We start from the raw sequence: 25,988 nt of genomic DNA on the forward strand, positions 1-25,988 counted from the left end.
GTGGGACACAGGGAGGGGAACATCACACACTGGGGGGCCTGTCGGGGAGTAGGGTGCAAGGGGAGAGAGAGCATTAGGACAAATGCCTAATGCATGCAAGGCTTAAAACCTAGGTAATGGGATGATAGGTGCAGCAAACCACCATGGCACATGTATACCTAGGTAACAAACCTGCACATTCTGCACATGTATCTCAGAACTTAAAGTAAAATTTAAAAAAATAAAATAAAATCTTTGGTTTTTACAGCTTTTGGGATTTTAGGATTGCAGATAAAGGATTATGGAGCAACAACAAAAATGATGACACATGATAATGGCAGTGGAAATTGTTTATATAATGGCCATACACATCACAGTATTCTAAGCACCCACATATTACTAATGCATTTAAACCTCTCAACCTTATAAAGTAGGTATTATCATCAATCTCGTTTACAGCGGAGAAACTGAAGCAAATCACTTCCACTAAGGCAATCTGGTCTCAGGACGCGTGCTCTCTGTTACTCAGAGTACAAGGCACACTTTTCTGAGGCCCTCCAGCGCACGCACAAAGACACCACCTCTCCTACCGGATCACTAGCCTACCACTCAGACACTGGCCAAGGTAACAACTAATGTGAAAGATCATGACCTAGAGTCATCAAGGCTAAGACATATTTTATATACTCTGTTTATGAAAGCAAAAAAAGGTATATGTTTTATAGTGAATTCTATTCAAAATTGATTATGGAAAAAAAGAAATTAGTACTTTAAGGAAAGCAAACTCTTAGCTCTCCACAAAATTACATTATAAAAACAGCTAAAATACCCAATAGGGTTCTGCATGGCTAGGGCTTTATTATAAAATTCAAAAATTCAAATAGTAACTTTTAAATGATAATGCAAAGTCTTAGACAAAATATGATACGTAGATTTTGCAACAAAAATAATTTATATAAAAGGTAGAGGTTCAGAAAATGCTGCTGGGTTAACTATTTTTAACAATTTGCCATACAAAATATTGCTTAAGACCTTCCAAAAATAGCTGGGCACAGTGGCTCACACCTTTAATCCCAGCACTTTGGGAGGCCAAGGCAGGTGGATTGTTTGAGCTCAGGAGTTCAAGACCAGCCTGGGAAACATGATGAAACCCCATCTCTACCAAAAACATAAAAAATTAGCTGGGTGCGGTGGCACACACCTGTGGTCCCAGATACTAAAGAGGCTGAGGCGGGAGGATGGCTTGAGCCTGGAAGGCAGAGGTTGCGGTCAGTTGAGGTCATGGTATTGCACTCTAGCTCGAGCGCCCCAGAGAAAGACCTGTCTCAAACAAACCAACCAACCTTCTGAAAATATTCTAGCTCTATGAGAGAGAAGAAAAAGAAATACCACAATGCAACTCACCTGACACTGTGGCTTTCCCAGATATGGGGTTTGGTGTGGACACGAGGGACGTGGTGCTGACGACGGTGGGGGTGGCAACCTTGCAGGTCCCCATGGTGGCCTGGCTCACACACACTTGTGGTTGCCCAGAAGTTTTCGTCACAGAACTGACAGTAGATGAAGACATGGGAGCCATTCCCTCAGACTGCTCACCCATGGGGCCAGAAACAACACAGGAAGAAAGCAGGGTTAATGACCAAGAACGGCGACTGCCACACAGCACACACAGTAAATATTATCTGTGACTATTTATTAAGTGCCATGCCATTTACGAAATATTACTTCTCTAGTTCAATGGTTCCTATACTTTTACATTTTGTGGAACAAGATAGTTTTAACAATTTAAAACAAGGAGGTATCACAGAGTGATCACATTTTTAAAAATCACCACCTATAATATCCCTTTATAAGAGGCAACTGCATCACCAAAAAACTAGGAGGATATATTCTCAGAACATACACACGGACTAAAAGTGAACTTTAGTGCTTCTTGGCAGAAGACAGTATGCAGAAAGTTGGTGGGGCACGAAAGAACACTGCATGTTCAAGGAACTGCAGAGCAGAATGGTCTGACGAGTGAAGAGGCACAGAAGGAAAAGCAGCAGCTGAAGGAGATGACGCTTGAGAGGTCAGGTCACATCATTCAAGCCCGTGGGCTTCCAAGGCAATTGAGAGATGGTTTTTCAACAAATGTTGCTAGGCCCATTGGGATATTTACATTAAAAAAGAAAAGTTTGGTGTCCATCTCACACCATGTACAGAAATTAACTAGAAATGAATCTGAGACCTAAATATAAGGGCTAAATGTATAAAACTCTTAGAAGAAAACATAGGCTTGAATTTTGTGGTTTTGAATGAGGCAATGGTTTCTCAGATGTGGCATCAAAAGAATAAGCAATAAAAGAAAAACAGGTAAATCGGGACTTTATAAAATTAAATACTTGTGCTGGGAAAACTGGACATCTTTATGCAGAGGGATGAAACCAGACCCCGGGCTCTCACCATGCACACAAATCAAATCAAAATGGATGAAAGACTTAAATCTAAGATACCAAACTATGAAACTACTACAAGAAAACATCAGGGGAACTCTCCAGGACATTGGTCTGGGCTAAGATTTCTTAATTCCTCAAAAGCACAGCAACCAAAACAAAAACGGAATAAATAGGAACACATCAAGTTAAAAAGCGTCTGCACAGCAAAGAAAACAATCAACAAACAGACCACCCACAGAATGGGAGGAAATACTGGCAAACTACATACACATCTGACAAGGCTTAATAATCAAAATATATAACAAGCTCAAACAACGCTATAGAAAAAAGCCAAATAATCTCATTTGAAAATGGGCAAAAGATCTGAACAGATATTTCTCAAAAGAAGACACATAATTGGCCCAACAGTTATATAAAAACATGCTCAACATCATTAATTGTCAGAGAAACGTAAATCAAAACTACGAGAAATCATCCCACCCCAGTTAAAATGGCTTTCATCCAAAAGACAGGCTGGCGGGGATGTGGAGAAGAGGGAACCCTCGAACACTGTTGGTGGGAATGTAAGTTAGTACAACCACTATAGAGAACAGTATACAGGTTCCTCAAAAACTAAAAACAGAACTATCATATGATCCATATCCCATTGCTAAGTATATACCCCAAAGAAAGGAAATCAGTACATAATTTCTGCATGCCCATGTTCACTGCAGCACTATTCACAACAGCCAACATTTGGAATCAACCTAAGTGTCCACCAACAGATGAATGGATAAAGAAAATGTGGTACATATACATAATGCAATATTATTCAGCCATAAGAAAAAATGAAATCCTGTCATTTGCAACATGGATAGAACTGGAGGACATTATGTTATGTGAAATAAGCCAGGCACAGAAAGAGAAATTTCACACGTTCTTACTCATGTGTGGGAGCTAACAATTAAAACAACTGAACTCATGAAGACAGAAGAATGGTGGTTAACAGAAGGTGGGAAGGGTAGCACAGGCGGGGAGGGAGTGGGGTTGGTTAATGGGTACAAAAATATAGTTAGAACAGATGAGTAAGATCTAGGATTTGATAGCACAACAGGATGACCAAAATTCGCACTAATTTCTTGTATATTTTATAGTAACTAAGAGAGAATTGGTTAAAAAATAATAATAAATGCTTGAAGTGGATATCTCAATTACCCTGATGTGATTATTACATATTGTATGTCTGCATCAGAACATCACATGTACCCTGTAAATATCTACATTGATTATGTACCAGTAATCATTTAAAAATTTTAAAAAGGAATGAAAAACAAAATTAAAAACTTTTGTGATTCAATACTATCAGGAAAGTGAAAGCACAGCTCAGAGAGTGAGAAAATTTTTGCAAATCTGGTAGGAGACACACCTAGAATATATAAAGTACTCCTACACCTCAATGATTAAAAGACAACCAACTAAAAAATGGGCAAAGGATGTAAACAGATAAAAGATACACAAATAGCCAATAAATATATAAAAAGATGCTCAATATCATTAACTATCAGGGAACTGCAAATGAAAATCACAATGAAATATTACTTTACACCCACTACAATAGCTGTAAGTTTAAAAAAACTGGAGAAGAACAAGTTTGGGTGAGTTTGTGGAAAAACTGGAACCCTCATCTATTGCTGGTGGGAATCTAAAACAATCTACACACTTGGGAAAACAGTTCGTCAGTTCCCCAAAATGTTAAAAAGAGCTGCCATATAATCCAGCTACTCCATTCCTAGGTATACAGCCAAGAGAAATCAAAACGTGTTTATACAGAAACGTGTACACAAATATTCACCACAGCATTATTTACAATAGTCAAAAAGTAGAAAATAATCCAAGCGCCCATCAACTGATGAATGGATAAACAAAATACGGTATATCCATCAAACTGAGTATGATCCAGCCATGAAAAGGAAAAAGTATTGATGTAAGCCACAACATGGATGAACTCTGAAAAGTAACGGTAAGCAACAGAAGCAGATCCAAAAGGCCATGTTATATGATTCCCTTTATATAAAATGTCTGAAATAGGCAAATCCAGAGAGAGAAAGTAGGTCAGCAGTCACCTAGAACTACAGGAAAGGTGGGTACTGGGCTTCCTTCTTGGATGCTAAAATGTTCTGGGATTAGATGATGATGACAGTTGCACAGCCATGTGAATATTAACAAACATTACTGAACTGTAGACTACAAAATGAGGGCTTTGATGGTATGTGAATATTTACTTCTGTTTTTTAAAGCAATAGTTCAGTTTTTTTAAAAGGTCCACTGGTGTGCCTGCTGAATCTTCCTTGTATTTATAGCACTTAGATGTTTCATTAGGATTCTCTACTGATATGCTACTTCTCACCTGTTGTGCAGGACCGTTTGCTGAGAGGGCCACGGCCGGGGAAGTGGCAGTGGTGATGACCCCTCCAGCTACTCTCAGCATTGTGGTTCCGGGCTTTGAGAGCTGCGAGGTGGCTGGCACAGTCTTCAAGGTGCTGTCGGATATTTTCATTAGAGATGCCTGTCCTCCATGGGTTGCCTGCAGAAACAAAAAGAGCAGAAGGAATAACGCTGCCTTGGATAATGGGCATAACTCACTCCTTATTGACAGTTGAGATACGCCCCAAGAACTGCAGAATATCCAAGAAAGTCTTACCAATCGAACCTACACGAGGTGTTTATGTACCTTTCTAACAAGCTCTAAATTTTATGACCTTTCACCTGTAAATATCCCTTCATTCCTAACACAGAACAAGTAAATAAATGCATTTGCAAGTTACTATTTGACAGCAGTGTCTTCAAAGGTAATAGGTCAGTTGTTTTCAAAATAATTGATTACAATGTGCTCTTAATTGATTACAATGTACGCATAATCTCTAAACATGAAAATCAACCCTAGGCAGGACCAGATTTAAAGGGGTAAGTTAATGGTCTTCCAAATTAGATACAAGCTTAGCATTTTAGAACTGGAGAACCATTTACAAATTACCTATTTTTTATTTTATTTTTTGAGATGGAGTTTTACTCTTGTTTCCCAGGGTGGAGTGCAATGGTGCGATCCTGGCTCACCACAACCTCCGCTTCCCAGATTCAAGAAATTCTACTGCCTCAGCCTCCCAAGTAGCTGGGATTACAGGCATGCACCACCATGCCTGGCTAATTTTGTATTTTTAGTAGAGATGAGGTTTCTCCATGTTGGTCAGGCTGGTTTTGAACTCCCAACCTCAGGTGATCCGCCCACCTCAGCCTCCCCGAGTGGTGGGCTTACAGGTATGAGCCACCATGCCCGGCCTTTTTAATTTTTTTAGAGACAGGGTTGAGGCTGCTGCACTCCAGCCTGGATGACAGAATGAAACCCTGTCTCAAAATCAAAACAAAAACTTGAAACAGAACTACCATATGATTCAGCAACCCATGTGTATATATCCAAAAGAAAATAAATCATTCTATCAAAAAGAGGCATGCACTCCTATGTCCATCACTGCACTACTCACAGTAGCAAAGACATAGAATCAACCTAGGTACCCTTCAATGGTGTACTGCATATACCACAGGATACTACACGGCCATGAAATGTAAGAAATCATTTATTTTGAGGCAATGCAGATGCAACTGGAGGCCATTATCCTAAGTGAATTAATGCAGCACAGAAAACCAAATGCTACATATTCTCACTTATAAGTGGGAGCTAACCACTGGGTACATGTGGACACAAAGATGGCCACAGTTAAGAGATGGGGGAATATTAGATGGGGCAGAGAGGGAAGGGTTAAAAACTATTGGGTACTATGCTCACTCCCTGGGTGACAAGATCAATCATGCCCCAAACCTGAGCAACATGCAATGTACCCATGTAACAAACCTACACATGTACTCCCCTGAATCTTAAAAAAAAAAAAAAAAAAAAAAAGCTGAAATTATAAAAAACAAAGAGCAGCAACAACAAAACCGGGAAGCCTTGGCCATACTTTGCTGAAATCTGGTCTAAATGACTGCTCAGTGTCACAAATTAATGCACTCCACACCATTTATCAGTTTCTGAGATCTTACTATGTGCCAGGAAGAACGGAAAGCACGCGTACATATCTTATATCATCATAAGTCACTATTTTCACTGTTAGATTAGTGAATTTTACTCATGTCTTAGCGACCAAGAGATTAATTTAAGCTCAGTGACTTTACCAGGGTCACACAGCTAGCAGTATCTGAAGAAGTTATGACTAGATTCCACAAGAAATAGCCACGGCATAATTTGCACTGGAGCTTTATGCGAATAATAACCACAACAAGGTATGACTTTGCACTGACAACAACAGCTAATATGAAGAAGAATGACAATCCTCCGTGTTGGTGAGGATATAGAGTAAATGGAACTTCTTCATATTACTTTGGGAGAGTCAAACAGGACAACTATTTTACTAAACCATTTGTCAGTTTCTAATGAACATATATCTACCCTATGATCAGGCTGTTCTGCACAAAAAGATCTGTCTAAGAACGTTTACAGCAGTTTTATTCACGACAGCAAAAAAACAAACAAACGGAAATAATCCAAACATCCATCAACAGGAAAGTGGAGTCATGGAACAAAAACAGAGTAACTCTGGCTGGGCGCAGTGGCTCACACCTGAAATCCTAGAACTTTGGGAGGCTGAGGCAGGTGGATCACCTGAAGTCAAGAGTTCAAAACCAGTCTGGCCAACATAGTGAAACGCCATCTCTACTAAAAATATAGACATTAGCTGGGTGTGGTGACAGGTGCCTGTAATCCCAGCTACCTGGGAGGCTGAGGCAGGACAATTGCTTGAACTTGGGAGGTGGAGGCTGCAGTGAGCTGAGATCATGCCATTGCACTCCAGGCTGGGCAATAACAACAACAAAAAAACTGTCTCAAAAAATCCACAAAAACAAAAAACAACACACACAACAATAAAAACAAACAAAAATAGAAAATCTCAAGAATAAAAAAATAAACTATTATACATACGGATAAATCTCAAAACCTTATTCAACAGAAGCTAGACATAAAAGACTACATACTATATAATTCCACTGATATGAAGTTCAAGAAAGACAAAAGCTAATCTAAGGTGAAAGAAAGAGAAACAGTGATAGGAAAATAATTTTTTTTTCTTTAAAGACACAGTGTTGCTCTATCACCCAGGCTGGAGAGCAGAGGCTGGAGAGCAGAGAGCATGGCTCACAGTAGCCTCAACTTCCCAGGCTCAAGCCTTCCTTCCACCTCAGCCTCCCAAATGGCTAGAACCACAGGCATCTACCACCATGCCCAGCCTTTTTTTTTTTTTTTTTTTGGGTAGAGACAAGGTCTACCTATGTCACCCAGGCTGGCCTCAAATTCCTGTGCTCAAGTGATCCTCCTGCCTCAGCCCTGCAAAGTACTGGGATTACAGGCAGGAGCCACGGTGCCTACCCCATGGAATGTTTTAAGAGTGATAAAACTATCCTGTATCTTTATTGTGATACTGATTGCATGAATACACAAATTTGTCAAAACTCACCGAAAAGCACACTTACAATCTATGTATTATTTTATATCTTAAAGGATGCGGGGCTAAAAGGAAAAAGCATTTAAAGCTTTGAATTTTCTTGAGCATGATTTGGGTTGTTTCCATAGGTTTTAATATGAAGTACTGCTGTGATGGTTAATTTTATGTCAACTTGAGTGGGCTGAGGGATGCCCAGATACCTGATAAAATATTATTTCTGGAAGAAACCAGCATTTGAATCAGTAGACAGAGTAAAGAAGATCTACCCTCACCAACGTGGGCAGATATCATCCAATCTGTCAAGGACCTGAATAGAACAAAAAGGCGGACAATGGGCGAATTCTCTCTCTCTCTCTCTCTTCTGAAGCTGAGACAACAATCTTCTCCTGCCCTTAGACATCAGAGCTCCTGGTTCTTGGGCCTTCAGACTCCAGAACTTAACACCGGTGTGCCCCTCACTCCCATCCCTGCCGGTTCTCAGGCCTTTGCAATCAGACTGAATCCACCACTAGCTTTCCTGATCCTCAGCCTGCTAACAGCACAATGTGGAACTCCTTGGTCTCCAGAATCACATGAGCCAATTCCCGTAAAAAATTTCCTCTAAATATATATATGTGTTCTATTTGTTCTGTTTCTCTGGAGAACCCTAATAAAATTGTCATTTGTATTAACAGCTAAATCATCCATAATTTATTTGGATTTTTTTGATCCAAGAATTTAGAAAAGTATTTTAAAGTTTTTTGGTAATTGTTATTGATTCGACTTTATTGAGTAACAGAATGAAGCACATTGAATGCTACTTTTGAAATATGCTAAGAGATTCTCTTTGTGGCCAAGAAATTTGTTAATGTTCCATAGAGATACAAGCAAAATGTGTATTCGCTGTTTCAATGATACAGAATTAAGCCTGTTAGTAGTGTTATTCCAACACAAATCCTTTAAAATACAAAAAGATTTATCCATTTGATTAGCTAAATGCACATGTTAAAATTCTTCTCTGTGACTGTAGTTTTATCAAATTCTCCTCATATGCCTAAGTCTTTGCACTTCAGGTATTTTGCTGCCGCAGAGTTCACTGCATAAACATTTGTGCCATTTTATCTTCACAGTGGACAGCAATACTCCTCCCAGCACCAAATCCGAAAAACTAGAAAAGACACAAATAAATAAATGTATTCTACTGGTTGTGTTCAAAAAATAGTTGAAGACCCCAATACTGGACAAGAAACTATGAAAAACAGACAAGAGGCTGCAGAAGAAAGCCTCACCAAGTGATAAAAGCCTTATGCGGGACATGCTGGAAGCATCTACCACAGAGTGTGGAAAAAACGCTAGAGATATGGGCCACATCTGGAGATGGCAGAAGCTCGAGGCAACCAGAAGGGTGGCGTGTTGGGCGCTGCAGCAAGAGCAGCCAGTTCTGTTCAGCTCCCAGCGCTCTCCAGGCCCTGCGCCCCCGCCTCCTCCTTCCTGTGGAGCTTGCTGTGTTGGTTTGAGATACACACACATATGTAGCTGGAAAAGGGAAGAGTATTTTAACAGCTCTTTCAAATACTGTTGTTATGTTTCTCCGATGCTACGCTAAAGCTAAACAAGTGGATGCTTCTTCAAGTTTAGTTGTATTATGCAACCTGAAACCACCACAATTTAAAGTTTTCTCTGTTAAATCTCAAGTCGGAAAAGTAAAAAAACAAAAAAATAAAAATAAATAAAGTTTTCTCTGTCAAGTTAAAATCCGTTGGTCAGGGACTTTTGCTTCCACGTAGGAAACAGAAGGCTGTAAAGCATGTTGCTCCAACCCTAACAAGAAAAGGCTGGACACACTACAAAATCTGATTTTTCTGAAACATATTTGAGGGCTGAAATCTCAAAGTAACCAAATAACCTGGAGATGAAAGACAGCCAGTCCCCGCAAGGAGGGAGGGGCAATAGTAACTGTCTCACCTGGGCCCCAGCTGCAACACAAGCAAGTATGAAATCTGAGGGCGATTTAAAAGAACTGCCTACAGTGAAGTGTGGGCCTTGGATCTACTTGACATGGGTAAGGACATCCATCTGACAAAAAGGAAATTAGGACACCAAATGCTGGTAATCCAAAAAGATCAATACAATTGATAAACCTCTAGAGTTAGACTGATCAATACAAAGAAAAGACACATCAATACCAAAAGCAAGAATGAAAACAGGGGCTGGGTGTGGTGGCTTATGCCTATAATCCTAGAATTTTGGGAAGCTGAGGTGGGTGGATCACCTGAGGTTAGGAGCTCGAGACCAGCCTGGCCAACATGGTGAAACCCCGTCTCTACTAAAAATACAAAAATTAGCCAAGCATGGTGGTGGGCACCTGTAATCCCAGCTACTCGGGAAGATGAGGCAGAAGAATCACTTGAACCCAGGAGGCAGAGGATGCAGTGGGCTGAAATCGTGCCACTGCCCACAGCCTGGCACAGAACAAGACTCCATCTCAACAAAAAAGAAAAGGAAAGAAAAACAAACTTAACAGTCCCATATCTGGTAAATAAACTGAAACTGTAGTTTTAAACTGTAGTATAAAAACTTTCTCAATTAGGAAAACTCCAGGCCAATATGGCTTTTACTGGTATATTCAACTAAACAGTTAAGAAATAGTACCAACAATTTCCTCCAATATAGAGAAAGGAAGGAAAAGCTTCCACTTCATTTTATGAGGCCAGTATTACCCTGATACCAAACCAGATAGCAATTACTAAGAAAACTGACTAATATCCCTTGCAAAAATTCTAAAGAATTTTAACAAATTAAATCCAATAACATATTAATAAAGGATAATATATGACAACCAAGTGGGCTTTCTCCCAGGAATGTATGGCTGGTTTAACATTTGAAACATCCATCAGTCCATCAATGCAATTCACCATATTAACAAACTAAAAAAGAAAAGACAGAAAAAGCCTTTGACAAAAATCTAATATTCATTCCACATTCTGATCTACATACAGGCAGAGAAAATACATTATTTTTGATGAATGGTATCATGTTACACGCATATATCCTTCTGTGCTTTTGTTTGTTTCACATTTGTATGTTCTGAAGATCTAGGTATAGGATCCTCCTATAAATGATGATGGTATCCCTCACCCAGTTAAAATTCCTTGTCATTATTTGGCTTATGCTAAAGAGTACTATAGAAATGTAAACCAAGCCCACTGTAGCACTCACTGTCTGGAGACTGCAGCTTAAACTGGCCCATTCTGGATCTTCTATGTGAAGTCCCTCTGGAGAAATTTTTACAACAAAGTGTCAAGAAAGCTTTGTTTCTTTTAAAGAATACATGTTTTTTCACTCTCACCAATAGTGTGACTTTAAAGCTGACCATGCTTCTCATTTTGCCTTTGATATTGAATTTATACCTAGATTTTATTAACTGTGCAAGCTATCTTAACTGTTTGCATATCAGAATAACCCCTGTGGCCTTAATTTTCTCATTCTACTTATATTTTCCCAAACCTCAAGATTTTTGTTTTTCTATATAATTTGGTATTTTGCTGGGTTTTTTTTTTGTTTGTTTTTTTTTTTTAAAAATGGAGTTTTGCTCTTGTTGCCCTGGCTGGAGTGCAATGACACAACCTCGGCTCACCACAATCTCCATCTCCCAGGCTCAAGCAATTCTCCTGCCTCAGCCTCACAAGTAGCTGAGATTACAGGTGCGTGCCACCACACCTGGCTAATTTTAAATTTTTAGTAGAGACGGAATTTCTCCATGTTGGTCAGACTGGTCTTGAACTCCCAACCTCAGGTGATCCGCCCGCCTCAGCCTGCCAAAGTGCTGGGATTACAGGCTTCAATGAGCCACTGCTGCATTGGCATGATCTTTGCTCACTGCAACCTCTGTCTCTCGGGTTGAAGTAATTCTCCTGCCTTAGCATCCCAAGTAGCTGGGACTACAGGCATGTGCCACCACACCCGGCTAATTTTTTTGTATTTTTAGTAGAGACAGGGTTTCACCGAATTAGCCAGGCTGGTCTTGAACTCATGACCTCAGGCAATCCGCCCACCTCAGCCTCTCAAAATGCTGGGATTACAGGCGTGAGCCACCATGGCCGGCCTTATTGTTCATTTTCTTATGCAACCTTAATTTCCTTGTGAAAAGAGAGAAACTACATGTAAATATGTAAATAAATGCCACAATCACCATGTATTTGGGGCGTGTGCATGGGTGTATTTACCTGTGTAAACAACGTGGTTTTCTGTCCAGAGATGACTTTCAGCGTTTGTTGTCCTTGTGCAGAAGATGTGCTAACTCCTAGTGTGCCTTGGACCACTGACCCAGTGGTGAGTTGTTTTCCAGAAGTCTGGGGTGATGGCTGGCCAACTAAAAATGTGCCCTAAGTGAGAAAGAAAATATAAAGAACTAACCAGTAATTTCTTAAATTCAAATGCACTGTTCTGATCCCTTAAATCACATATAACATTCCATGTTACAAGTGACAACGCTCTCCCCTTTAATTCTGCAATGAACGCAAAATAATCCAAAAGAATAGTTGTGCTCTAAGTCTCTTCTAATAGTTCTCCCCACTTCTCAAACTTTGCGCCATGGTTACAGAGCAGCCTGCTGGAAACTAGTTTTGCAATTTAGTCCTCAAAGCTGGATTTAATCATTCAGACTGATAACTATCTACCTTTCTCAGTAAGAACATCCGGAACCAAAATTCTATTACTTTCCTTAGAAAAGAGCCAAGACTTCAGTGACAAGAGGAGAGAAGGTGGAAATTCGTTCCTCATCAAATCTAACCTAACTCTAAATATTACGACTTGATGCTGCCTCCTTATCACTCCCTTCTATGGGCAACTTTTCAACTGTAAATGAATACTGTTTATTACCTCATGGATATGGGAGGCAATTAGCATAGTAGAAATATTTCTTTAAGGCAGGAAGATCAGGGTTTAAACCCAAATTCTTCTTTTTTTTTTTTTTTGAGACAGTGTCTCACTCTGTTGCCCAGGCTAGAGTGCCATGGATCGATCTCAGCTCACTGCAACCTCCACCTCCCAGGTTCAAGTGATTGTCCTGCCTCAGCCTCCCGACTAGCTCAGATTACAGGTGCAAAGCACCATGCCCAGCTGATTTTTGTATTTTTAGTAGACAGGATTTCACCATGTTGGCCAGGCTGGTCTGGAACTCCTAACCTCAGGTGATCCGCCCACCTCGGCCTCCCAAAGTGCTGGGAATGCAGGTGTGAGCCACCGCACCTGGCTTAAACCCAAATTCTACCATTAGCTTAGCAGGAAGATGCTGGGTAAGTTACTAAAGTCTTTCTCAACCTCTATTTCCTCTTCTCTCAAAGCAAGCAAAAAAAGATACAGATTTTTTATTTTTTTTGAGATTCTTATTCTGTCACCTAGGCTGACGTACAGTGGCGCAATCTTGGCTCACTGCAGCATCCACCTCCTGGGTTCAAGCAATCCTCCCATGTCAGCCTTCTGAGTAGCTGGGACTACAGACCCACACCACCACACCCAGCTAATTTTGGTGTTTTTAGTAGAGATGGGGTTTCGCCATCTTGCCCAGGATGGTCTCAAACTCCTGGGCTCAATCGATCCACCCGCCTCAGCCTCTCAAAGTGCTAGGATTATAGGAATGAGCTACCACACCTGGCCAAGACATAAATATAGATAACATGGCTAAAGTGTTAGTATTGAACCCTGATCCCAGAGCTGTAAAGGTAAATCAATTATAATTAAGTGTCATTATCAAACAGCTAAATGATTTAAAATATCAGTTACAGATAACCAGACCTGGGGAGTTTGCTTGAGGATGTAAGATGTGTAGGTCAGGTGCTGAGCTATTCCTCCAGGGCCGGTGGTGCCCTGAGTTCCTCCTCCTGCTCCTCCTGCTCCTCCTCCTCCTCCTCCACTGCTGCCTCCACCACTGCCACCGCCTCCACCTCCTCCTCCTCCTCCGGTACCACTTCCTGCACTGGCAGTTGAGCCAGACTGGAGATCTAAAAATACAATGAATGACAGCAACATCATAAAAAGTATCCAGTAAAGTTTTAACAGAAAAAACAAACGAGCCCAGAGAAATGTTTCCCTTTTCGTGTCATTACTTCTCCTTTCTCATTTTCCTCCTCCTTTTCTGTAATCTACCTATCCTGCGAAAAGAGTGAGGAGAACTTCCTAGATTTTAGATCAAAATCTGTTTCCTTTCAATGGAATGGCAGCTGACTGTATTTTGGCTCTGAGTACAATGAAGATATTTTGACATGGTCATGGGAGATCAAGAGGGCTTGCTACTGACATTTTCTAGACATGTGTTTTAATCAACTCTTAAATGTGTTCAGGTAGGTGCTTCCCAACTTTTGGGCATCGCATTCGATGTCACTGACTTGCTGGAATTTAGCATAACTTTACAGTGCTTGATGCGGTCTCCTGTCTTGGGAAAAATGAAGAGTTTCCTTCATTTACAATGACTCCAGGACCCCATTCTTCTTTGCCTTTCAAATTCCACCTCAAAACCTTCAATTCTTTTTACTTCTCTTTTAGTGAGATAATGCAAATGAACTACGGACTATGAATATTCACTCAACAAATATTAACTTCCAATTTCCTTCTCTACCTTCATTCCAGTGATTACTGGAAAAGCTTCCTTCCTGCTGTTTATTTTCATCCCAAGGATATCACAAGAATCTAAGTAGCTCACTGGATGACTTTTGAAATATTTACATCGTCCTTTTCTTACATGTTTAACTTTTGGACATATCACTGCGTAGGTATGAGGAAAAAATAACCAAAGTGAGCATGGAAACGACCCATCACAGTCAATGAACACAAGGACGATTAGCTGACACATTGCATTTTGGCAAGGGTGGTCAACTTCTAATGACTCTGACTGCTGTACTCTTCTATTTCTAATTCAGAAGGGAATAATTTCCTTATATCTTATCCTTTTCAAGACTGCCTATATTGTTTTTCTCTCTCTGTCAAAGCAAAAGTTTCTGTAACTGTAGATTAACTACCTCATTTCCACGGGGCTCTAAGACAGGCACACCTTAGAATCTACATTTCTCTTTCCGTCTCCAAACCTAGACGTAAGGAATACATCCAAACCAGCTGGCCCCAAGCTTTGTGGCATCAGGGACCAGTTTCATGGAAGACAATTTTTCCATGAACTGGGGGCAGGTGGTGAGGGGTGGTTTTAGGATGAAACGGTTCCACCTCAGATCATCAGGCACTAGATTCTCATAAAGAGCAAGGAGTGTGCAGCTCACAACAGGGTTCATGTCCCTATGAGAATCTAATGCTGCCATGATCTGATGGGAGGCGCAGCTCAGGCAGCGATGCTCCTCCCTTGCCCACCGCTCACCTCCTGCTGTGTGGCCCGTGGGTTGGGGACTCCTGATCTAAGTGAAGCCAAACAGACACATGTGATTCCAATCCTCTGCCAGCCTGTCCCCCAAAATAGACTTCCAGCTTCTATAAGTAGATGGCTCTTCCCTCAGGTATCACCAGATTGAGTTTTCAGACACCATTTCATTCACTGTGCACGCAGACAGCTTTCTCTCAACAGCCTCACGAGCCATCTCTCTCCCGTGTGATTCATCCCTAACCCCAAACTCTGATGAGCAAACCCACTTCTGGTTAAATTATCACTTCTGTTAAATCCATTTGGGCAAATGCTACCATTATACCACCCAACACAGTTACAGAAATGCTTCCTGAAAACGAAAGAACTGCCCTCAGGTGGACAGGATGAACATACAGAGAACCAAGAGTCAAATGATTCAACCCAACGGTTTCACTAACTAGCACTGTTCGTAGCCCGCAGGATGGCTCCTTGAGGGATCAGCAGCAGCTTTCCTTTTCCTGAAGGGTTCTTGCTGTTTGTAGTTAGGTAGAGTTTAGTGCCAGGAGGTAAATTTGCCAAGTTGGCCAAATTAGTGGCTGGCAGCTGCAACGTTGCCATTACTAAAATGGTAAAGGAGAAAAAAAGGAGAAAAAGTGGTAAGATATATTGAAACTAAGGGCAACACTCTCTCTAAAATTAAAATATGAGGCAATAAAATCTTATTTGAGAACACTAACAAACAGTAAACTCAAGTTTGTTTTCCAGATGCACAATGCTTTAAAGGCTGATATTCTTAAATATCTTGCTAATTAGAAAACAATTTATAGCCCAAAGAGCCTGCCGGAGGCTCTTTATATCTCAATATAAATAGGGTGATCGTATGTCCTGCTTCTGCCTAGGACACTTCTAGGTTACACCTGTCCCATTGTAATTATTAACAGTGACTCTTTTTACTCTCAAAAGTACTATGGCTTGGTCTGATTAATGAAATAATCACCCTACCTATGGAGGAATACATATTTTCCCCCATTTAAGTCAAAGTTGGGCAAAATTTGTGCTCCTAACTGGCAAGTACAGTCAGTCCTCTGTATCTGTGGATTTCACATCCGTGGATGTAACCTACCTCAAATCAAAAATATTCATATATTTGGGAGACAGAAGGATGAGTACATTTGTACTGAACAGGTACAGATTTTTTTTCTTGTCATTATTCCTTAAACAATACAATGTAACAACTATTTACGTAGCATTTACATTGTTATTAGGTATTAAAATAACCTACAGATGATGATAAGTACACCTACAGCATTTTACAGAGGGGCCTCAAGCATCTGTGGATTTTGCTATCAGCAGCAGGGGGTCCTGGAACCAGTCCCCCACAGTACTGAGAAATTGTGTGTGTGTCTTTGTGTGTGTGTGTGTGTGTGTGTGTAAACTTAAAGCTAAATACAGACCAAGAACAAACATTTTAATACACATCCTTAGCATCGACCTAACTAGGCTTTCCTAGAGAAGATCAAATAGCAAATAAAGTCACTAGCAAAGGAAATCAGGCAGAGCTGCTGCTGAAAGAGCCTCCAATGAGGAGCCGTTTTACCTGAACCCTGGGATCCACTCTTCTGAGGACCGGCGGCAGTGACCTGAGCCTTGGTTAAGGTCTGCACTGGCTGAGCAACAATGGTTCCTCCACCTCCACTCACAATTGCTTTGGCAACTCCTTGGGTCACAACTTGCTTTGGACCAACTGCTTTGGAGACAGAGGAGCTGGCCTTGGCTACCAAGATCTGGCCACCACTGATCGCCACAGCCTGCTTCACTGCTGAAGGTAAAGCAGACCCAACCGGTACTCCAACAACCTGTTCAAAACAGAGCACAGTCCAACGGTGCTTTGAGAGCTCTCAGAGCAAAGCCAAGGCCTGCACATAATACATGCAGCCTAATTCGGTCATCTGGGAGAGCTACCTAGACAGCTGTGAACGGCAAATGTGTTTCTTACACTTGGGTATTACAATAATAGAAGCTTAACAACTGTTTTCTTACCTCAGCTACTTTTTATAACTTACTTTAATAGAAAATTTGGGAAACTCAGAAGTATAAAGAAAAAAGTTCTACTTATCCAGAAATAATCTCCTAATATTTCCAATGTATCTACTTCCAATTCTTTCACACACACTTGAGACCGGGCACAGTGGCTCATGTCTGTAATCCCAGCACTTTGGGAGGCTGAGGCAGGCAGATCACTTGACGTCAGCAGTTCGAGACCAGCCTGGCCAACATGGTGAAATCCCGTCTCTACTAAAAATACAAAAATTAGCTGGGCGTGGTGGCACAAACCTATAGTCCCAGCTACTCTGGAGGCTGAGGTGGGAGAATCACTTGAGTCTGGGAGGTGGAGGTTGCAGTGAGCCAGGACTGTGCCACTTCACTCCAGCCTGGGAGACAGAACAAGACCCTGTCTCAAGGAAAAAAAAAAAAGCAGGAATATTTAACTGATTTTTTTTTTATTTAAAAAAGACCCTAATATCCAAATAATGAAAATGAAAATTAGAAGTATCTAGTTCTGAAGATAAACTCTTTAGAGAAAATACTAGGGAGTGGTTTTTTTTTGTTTGATTTTGTTTTTTTTTTTTTTTTTTTTGAGACAGAGTCTCACTGTGTTGCCCAGGCTGGGGTGCAGTGGTGCAATCTCGGCTCACCACAGCCTCTGTCTCTCGGGTTCAAGCGGTTCTCCTGCCTCAGCCTCCCAAGTAGGTAGGACTACAGGCACGTGTCAGCATGCCCGGCTAATTTTTGTATTTTTAGTAGAGATAAGGTTTCACTATATTGGCCAGGCTGGTCTCGAACTGCTGACCTCGTAAGCCGCCTGCCTTGGCCTCCCAAAGTGCTGTCAACAGTAGGATGTTAAATTAAAGAAAACTGAACGAATGGCAAATTGGGGCAGCGTTTCCCGCTCCGCAGCTCTTTATTTCATAAAAAGCACTTCTCACCAGAAACTCAATGAGACTTTCACAGGGTTAGAAGAAATGCAAATGATCTGCCTTCTTAAGGAGAATAAGACAAAACAGGAACCCATCAGATTGGGGAAAAAACAGTTTAAAGTCTGATAACATCAAGAAGTTACCTGAGGCTGTGGGGAAATAGGTACTATTTATTGTTCACTGCTGGAAGAAAGATAAATTTGTACAGCCACTCCAGAGAGGCTCTGGCCTATCTGCTACAACTGAAAATTCACATACCCCCATATATAGGAATTCTACTTTTAGGAATATATCCTAGGGAAACAGGCATGCGTTCAAGGGAACATATACAAGAATGTCCAACATAACATTATTTTTACTAAAAAACTGTTAGCAACCTTAACGTCTCCAGCATGCAACGACATTCTTAATGTCTGCAGAGAGACGAATGGACAAACTGTGGCATAAAACGGATGATGAAAAGTCATACTAAAAATGAATGAACTAGAACCATATACATTAGCATAAACAGACTGGAAGAATGAAAGAGTGAAAAGGGAGGTGCAGAAAAATATAAGTAGAAATATCTTTTATGTAAACCTTGAAAACACAAACAACATCATGCTTCCCACGACTGTGTATTCATGTAATAAGTGCAAGGACTGGAGGCTACACATCAAAGCCGTGACAGTGCTGCCTCTGGGAAGAAGAAAGCAGACTTCAACGGTATCAGAAATGTTTTATTCAGAGAGAAAAAAGATCTGGAGTAAACATGAATATGTAAATTTAGGGTGGAGGGTATGTGCGTATTGATTACTTAATTCTCTCTATGTTTTACTGGAATTTTAGAGTAGTTCTAAATTTTACAATAAGATTATTTAGGAGGTAGAATGAAATGATAAACCTTATGGAACTGATAAGTAGGAAGTCTTAAATTAAAAAATTACTATATCATACAAGGTTTCTGCTCAAAGACTGTGAGTACAGTAAAATATATTTGCCATGTACTCGGATAATATAGCTGATGTAAAGAAAACAGTCGCTTAATCAAGTATTATTAAACCACAGTGTCACAAAGCAGAAAGAGTGTAGGTTTTCCTAAGCGGACAGACGTGGTTTCCCAGGTTAATTATTGTTACATTAGTAGCTAGGTAAGTTATTTAACCTCTCTGAGTTTTAGCACCAGCTTCCTCATCTATAAAATATGGATAACATTTACACCCAAAATCATGAAGCAACATGAGAATGAGTTTATAGGATGCCTAACTAACATGATAGCTGTTGCTGCTCATCACACCACGTCAACCGAAAAAGAATAATCCATAAGGGGACGTGGAGACCAGCAAAGAACAGACAGACATTTGTGGCTGTCTTCTGCATCTGGCCAAGGCAGAGACCTGATCTTAACCTCTGGATTCAGCGAGTCAAACAGAAATTAATTTTTAGTGAAATTACACAATACTAGGATCTGCCTGCTGCTTTAAAATATTCCAGGAAGAGAAATTAAGATGAATAAAGTGCTGGTAATTGTTGAAACTGGGTAACAGGCATGTGGATTCATCACACTATTCTCTACTTTTCTGTATGTTTAAGAAAGGATGGAAGGAAAGAAGAAAAAAGAATAAAAGAACCAATTTTAAAAAGCAAGTTAGCCTAGGACAAAGACAAGAAATTCCCCCAGCTCTCCTGGTTTGGCTGAAAACCCACTTATTACCCACATCTCCATCTCTGTCCTAACTTCACTCTGCAGGGCACCTATAGAGTTTCTGTGGCCACGGAGCAGGGTAAGGCCATCCTCTTAGTGATGTGGAAATTCAGAAACTCTTCTTACTGATAAAGAACTTTTCTGTGTATTTATGAAAGAAGAAAAAAAACCTTCTTGGCTGGGCATGGTGGCTCACGCCTGTAATCCTAGCACTTTGGGAAGCCAAGGTGGGCGGATCATGAGGTCAGGAGTTTGAGACCAGCCTGACCAACATGATGAAACCCCATCTCTACTAAAATACAAAAAATTAGCTAGGCATGGTGACGGGTGCCTGTAATCCCAGCTACTTGGGAGGCTGAGGCAGGAGAACGGCTTGAACCGAAGAGGCCAAGATTGGAGTGAGCCGAGATCACGCCACTGCACTTCAGCCTGGGTGACAGTGAGAGACTCCATCTCAAAAAGAAACACCATTAGCTGGAAATGGTGGCACAGGCCTGTGGTCCCAGGTACTCAGGAGGCTGAGATAAGAATACGGCTTGAGCCCAGGAGGCGGAAGTTGCAGCGATTTGAGAGTGCACCATTGCACTCCAGCCTGGGCAACAGAGCTACAGTCTCAAAAGAAACAAAAAACCCTGGTATCCCAAGCCAGCCACAAGAAGGCAGTCTTTACTAGCAGAGCTTATCCACCATGTGCACACGGCCAGGGAGATGACTGCCACTACCTCCCTACCTTCCTTCTGGAAAACAGGAGAATGAGGAAGTCTGCATTCCATTGGGAAAAACTCTCCAGCTGATTATGGACTGCTTTAAGAAGGGGTAAGAGCCCTTAAGTAAGACAGTATTAGCCCAAATTAGTTTATTTTTTTTTAAACAACACACTTTGTCCAGGCTCACGCTTGTAACCCCAACACTTTGGGAGGCTGAGGCGGGATTGCTGGAGCCCAGGGAGGCTGAGACTGCAGGGAGTTATGATCATAAAACAAGACAAAAACAAAAACCCACAACAGCAACAACCACCAAAAAAAATAACATATTTCAGCCTAGAACCTGAACTCACCCCCACCAACTCTTCTCATTCTCTTCCCATTCAGTAATTCTGTCTATTGCTAATTTCCACCTAGCTTGAGAAAGCAGGCACCCATTGTTTTGTATCTGTCATACACTGAACTTCGATTCATGCTTTGATTAAATGTTATTTCTGCCTCCCTGTTTCCTACACATACCTTTGGCAAGTCAGAGTTTACCTCAGCAAACTGAAAGGGAAGAGTCTGTATCTGAGATTTTTCCCTCCAGGCATTAAAAAATACAGCTGTTTACAAGTTAATTGCTCAGTGAAAACCATTACCATGGTACTTAGGCATGGGATACATGATAGCCACATTAGTTACTATTTACTGAACACCTGCTCTGTGCTAGATAGGTCCTTCAAACACGATCTCTAATTCTTCTACAACCCTGAAAGACCAGGGCTCAGAGAGATTAAGCAACCCGCACAAGCTACACCAGTAACGAGTGGCTGAGATCTGAGATTTGCAACAAGCTCTAAGGGCAAAGCTCATGCTCCTTTACTTTAACACACCGCTGCTTCCCTACACGGAACCACTTAATCTTCAGTTGTCCCGTTTCATGTCAAAGGCAGCACCTCTTCCCACTTTCAGGAAAAAGGTCAGCTGTGCTTCTGTTGTGCCCATGTTGTATGGAGGGTAAACAGTGCCATTTTTTGCCACCCTCCTGTTTCCTGGCATACCCTTCTTCTTTTTTTTTTTTTTTTTTTTGGTGACGGAGTCTTGCTCTGTCACCCAGGCTGGAGTACAGTGGTGCGATCTCAGTTCACTGCAACCTTGACCTCACAGGTTCAACCAATCTCCTGCCTCAGCCTCCTACAGGCACACACCACCATGCCCGGCTAATTTTTGTATTTTTTAGTAGAGACAGGGTTTCACTACATAGGCCAGGCTGGCATCAAACTCCTGACCTCAGGTGATCCGCCCACCTTTGCCTCCTAAAGTGCTGGGATTACAGGCATGAACCATGGCGCTCGGACATTTTTTTTTTTTTTGAGATGGTCTCCCTCTGTCACCCAGGCTGGAGTGCAGTGGCACAATCTTGGCTCACTGCAACCTCTGCCTCCTGGGTTCAAGTGATTCTCCTGCGTCAGCCACCCAAGCACCTGGGATTACAGTTACACTCAGCTAATTATTATTACTATTATTATTATTTGTATTTTTAGTAAAGACAAGGTTCCACCATGTTGGACAGGCTAGTCTCAAACTCCTGACCTGACGTGATCCGCCTGCCTCGGCTTCCCAAAGTGTTGGGTGACCCGCAGGTGTGAGCCACCACGCCCAGTCTATATAATATTTTTAATAGCTTTAGAGTATACCTGCCAAAAGTTGAGACAATTTAAGCCCTGATGTTCTAAAAGCATACTGAGTTTAGAGACAATAGCTCACCACTTTCCATTAGTTCTGGTATGGGGAGCAGAGTTAGCAGGCCTCAGTTTAAACACTCTGTCATTTATTAGCTGTAATGCTCCCAAGGAAGCCATTTAACCTGTGACACAGCTTCCTCATTTGTAAAACAGGGGTGAAAATCCCATCCTCCAGGGTTGTGTGTGGATTATAATGGCACACAAAAGCACTCAATACTAATCCCACAATCATCTACCACATTCATGATGGTTCAATCAATGACAGACTGCATATACAACAGTGGTCCCATAAGATTGTAACACTGTATTTTTTTTTTTTTTTTTTGAGACGGAGTTTCGCTCTTGTTACCCAGGCTGGAATGCAATGGCACGATCTCGGCTCACCGCAATCTCCGCCTCCTGGGTTCAGGCAATTCTCCTGCCTCAGCCTCCTGAGTAGCTGGGATTACAGGCACGTGCCACCATGCCCAGCTAATTTTTTGTATTTTTAGTAGAGACGGGGTTTCACCATGTTGACCAGAATGGTCTCGATCTCTTGACCTCGTGATCCACCCGCCTCGGCCTCCCAAAGTGCTGGGATTACAGGCTTGAGCCACCGCGCCCGGCCATAACACTGTATTTTTACAGTACCTTTTCTATGTTTAGATATGTTGAGATCCACAAATACTTACTGTTTGTTGTATTACAACTTCCTACAGTATCCAATAGTAACATGCCAAAGAGGTTTACAGCCTAGGAGCAATAGGCTATACCATGCAGCCTAGGGGTATAGTTAGCTATTCTATCTAGGTTTAAGTACACTGTGATGTTGACACAACAAAATCACCTAATGATGCATGGCTGTATTTCTAATTGATTTAGGAAAACGTGGCTCTGTGGTATTTTATCAGTACATTAATTCTCCCATACTTTAAAATTATAAAACAAGTGAACTCTACAGAAAGCTAAGAATCATTAAACAGGTAACAACCCGGGCATCAGAGGTATAAACTACAGCATTCTCCTATCAGAAATAAACAAGTCAACAGCAGATCCCTTTGAGACATGAATCAAGTAGAAAGCTGTGCCCATGAGTCAGCTGCCTTCACCGCCAGAGACAGCAGCATCCCCCTGCCTCTTGGACCATTCCTGGACCCTTTGCAATACATAACCCTGCTCTTGTCAATGATTACCACAGGAGCAGAAGAGTTTCACACCAACTGACTAGCTTTTCCAACTGGGCTTTCCACCCACAGGTTTTTATGAGATCAGCAACCCTGTTACCTTCAGTCTTTTCAGCCCTTGTCAATTATTTAGCAAACAACATCATTTACATGTTAACTTTCCTGGCACAAACCTTGGAGGGCTGAACCTTTGTTGACTGGGCAATCCCTTCTCCAGTAGTTATGACCTGTTTTTGAGGGGACACAGCTATCATGTGGCCCCCTTTCACAGTCACATACTGCGGGAGTGGTGACTGGCTGGCAGCTCCTGTTGCAGGCACGTGAGGGGCTTCACCAGGTTCCTGTTTGATGATCACCTTGCAACAAACATGATAATGACACTGAATAAACATCCATAAACATTTCATTTTTATAAAGCTGCTAATATCTGAATCTTTTCTGTTTGCAGGGATTAATGAATTAATGAAACTTGATCTGTAAAGAATGACTCCACCAGAAGGGGAAATACACTGCCTAAATACAGTCCATAATGGCTAATAAAGGGACCAAAAGTAGGATCTGGACTTGATCCTGTGCTCTGTAATAACACAGTCACTTGTTTTAGAGACTATGGCAAATGACAGCAGAGAGAAAAACACACACACACACACACACACACACACACACTCTGCTTGTGCTCCATGAATTCCCATCTTGCTGGACTCCCAAGGCTGCCCTGAGGACATCATTAAACACGTGGCAGCACATCTCAGACTAAAAAGTAACACGTTGTACGGAAAGTGTCAATCAACTCCAACATGCCAGAGAAAGTATTATGACCTGTGGGATAATGCCCTAATACATACTCACTTTTGTGAAAGCTCCAAGTCCTCCTGTTATAGGTTTGGGGCTTTGAACCTTAGGGTGACTTCCAATTGGACAAAGTGGTGGCATAGATGCAAACAAAGAATCCTCCTGCTGTGTGTGTAAAAATACATAGTTTACAATTAGCATAAAGGGTTCAGATAATCTAGTCACTTACAATTAATACAGACCTGGGACACTGTCTAGCAACATAAAGAACAAAAGACAAAAAAACCTAAAACTCCTTGGGGTCTTCCAAGCCTCTACACCTGCATTTTAATATTGTTTTAGAAACCAAATACAAAGAAAAGCTGTAACTTGGCAAGAATCTACTCATCTGTGTACTGCTGTATGCTGGAAAGACTTCTAATCTACCATCCCTAATATCTGGTTGACTTCACTGGTTGTCCCGATAGTTGGTAAACCATTAAAAGACAGGGACTGTATTTATTTTATATCCCTGAAGCCTAGGTACTAAATCAATAAAGAAACAGGCAGCTGCAAATGTTTCACTATATATTCTCTCTATAGTACTCACAACTTGATATATAAAATTTACTCAATGAACACCTAGAATACAAAGGAAAAATTTTCAATACAAACTTAAAAAACAAAAAGAATGTGAATAATTGGCATAGGCAAAGACAATAAAAGTCAACATTGAACACTTCCGTAGTTTGTCCTTAATTCTCAAACACAAAATACAAATCTCAGAGGCAAACTGTCAAAATTCAGTTATAGCGTCAAGAAACAAAGAACATTTCTTGACTGTATAGTAAAATTATCACCAACAAACAATAGAAATTAAACCAGCAGAGTTACAACTTTCAAGATTATTATAATTCAGACATTCATATGAAGTGCTAACACACTGCACAGAATTTAGAGAACAACCTCGCCTTGGACCAGGAAATTATTCAATATCATCATTAGTATCTAAATAAAAGAAATGCTGTGTTAGGCATCAGTCATTTGACTGGAACAGGTCAGATGATATTTAGAGTTTTAAATTCCAAAGGACTGCTTACCCAGAAAAGGGGGAGCAGGGGAGAGACTCTGGAGGTAAGCATTATTTTCAAATAACTAAAAGGTTAGCACATGGAAAAGGAAATACTGATGCTCCCTGGTGTAGGATGGGGTTACATCTGGATAAACCTATCATAAGGTGAAAACATCATAGGCCAGAAGTCCATTTTTGACTTCCCACATTTTCACCATATGGTGAATTTATCTAGATGTAACCCCACTGTAAGTGGAGGGCTCACTAAATGCATATTGCTTTTGCACCAGGGTAAAGTCGAAAAATCTTAAGTTGGACCACTGTAAGTTGGGAGCCATTTGTATGTTTACTTCTTGGTGATGCATATATAGAAAAGATAAGAACGTGCTGTCAGATGAATATTTTTATTTACTTATTTATTTTATGAGTAAAGGAGCAGAAATTTAATATGCAGAAAAAAGGAGAGAAGAGAGCAGCTCTCTGTTGTGAGAGAAAGAGGTGTCCGAAAGGGAAGAGGTGAGATGAATATTTGTATAAGTAAATATTTTTAACAAACTATCCAAATAAATAAGTAAATAAATAATCATATCAGTAAGTTTTCAAATTGACACTGGGTG

General features: G+C 40.9%; 1 protein-coding gene and 1 long non-coding RNA gene across 10 annotated transcripts in view; one reads left to right on the plus strand and one right to left on the minus strand.

Moving 5' to 3' along the window:
- Positions 1-8,931, plus strand: part of LOC116564959 — a 25,563-nt gene extending 16,632 nt beyond the window's left edge. Inside the window, exon 3 of the long non-coding RNA XR_004275172.1 lies at positions 8,920-8,931. This is a non-coding gene — a long non-coding RNA (uncharacterized LOC116564959). The remainder of the gene's footprint in view (positions 1-8,919) is intronic.
- Positions 1-25,988, minus strand: part of YEATS2 (YEATS domain containing 2) — a 101,471-nt gene that overhangs the window by 20,489 nt on the left and 54,994 nt on the right. For 7 of the 9 annotated variants that reach the window (XM_032298454.1, XM_032298458.1, XM_032298460.1 and 4 more), the window contains 8 exons: positions 24,378-24,485; positions 23,702-23,884; positions 16,870-17,128; positions 15,731-15,892; positions 13,724-13,929; positions 12,154-12,312; positions 4,804-4,980; positions 1,384-1,567 (listed from right to left, as the gene is read on the minus strand). In XM_032298454.1, coding sequence (XP_032154345.1) covers positions 1,384-1,567; positions 4,804-4,980; positions 12,154-12,312; positions 13,724-13,929; positions 15,731-15,892; positions 16,870-17,128; positions 23,702-23,884; positions 24,378-24,485 — 1,438 coding nt within the window. The remainder of the gene's footprint in view (positions 1-1,383; positions 1,568-4,803; positions 4,981-12,153; positions 12,313-13,723; positions 13,930-15,730; positions 15,893-16,869; positions 17,129-23,701; positions 23,885-24,377; positions 24,486-25,988) is intronic. The other 2 variants (XM_032298459.1, XM_032298461.1) reach the window with 2 other exon arrangements.

The sequence above is a fragment of the Sapajus apella genome, unplaced genomic scaffold (genome assembly GCF_009761245.1).
Source record: "Sapajus apella isolate SASKATOON/1434 unplaced genomic scaffold, GSC_monkey_1.0 scaffold38, whole genome shotgun sequence".
Taxonomy (NCBI): Eukaryota; Metazoa; Chordata; class Mammalia; order Primates; family Cebidae; genus Sapajus; species Sapajus apella.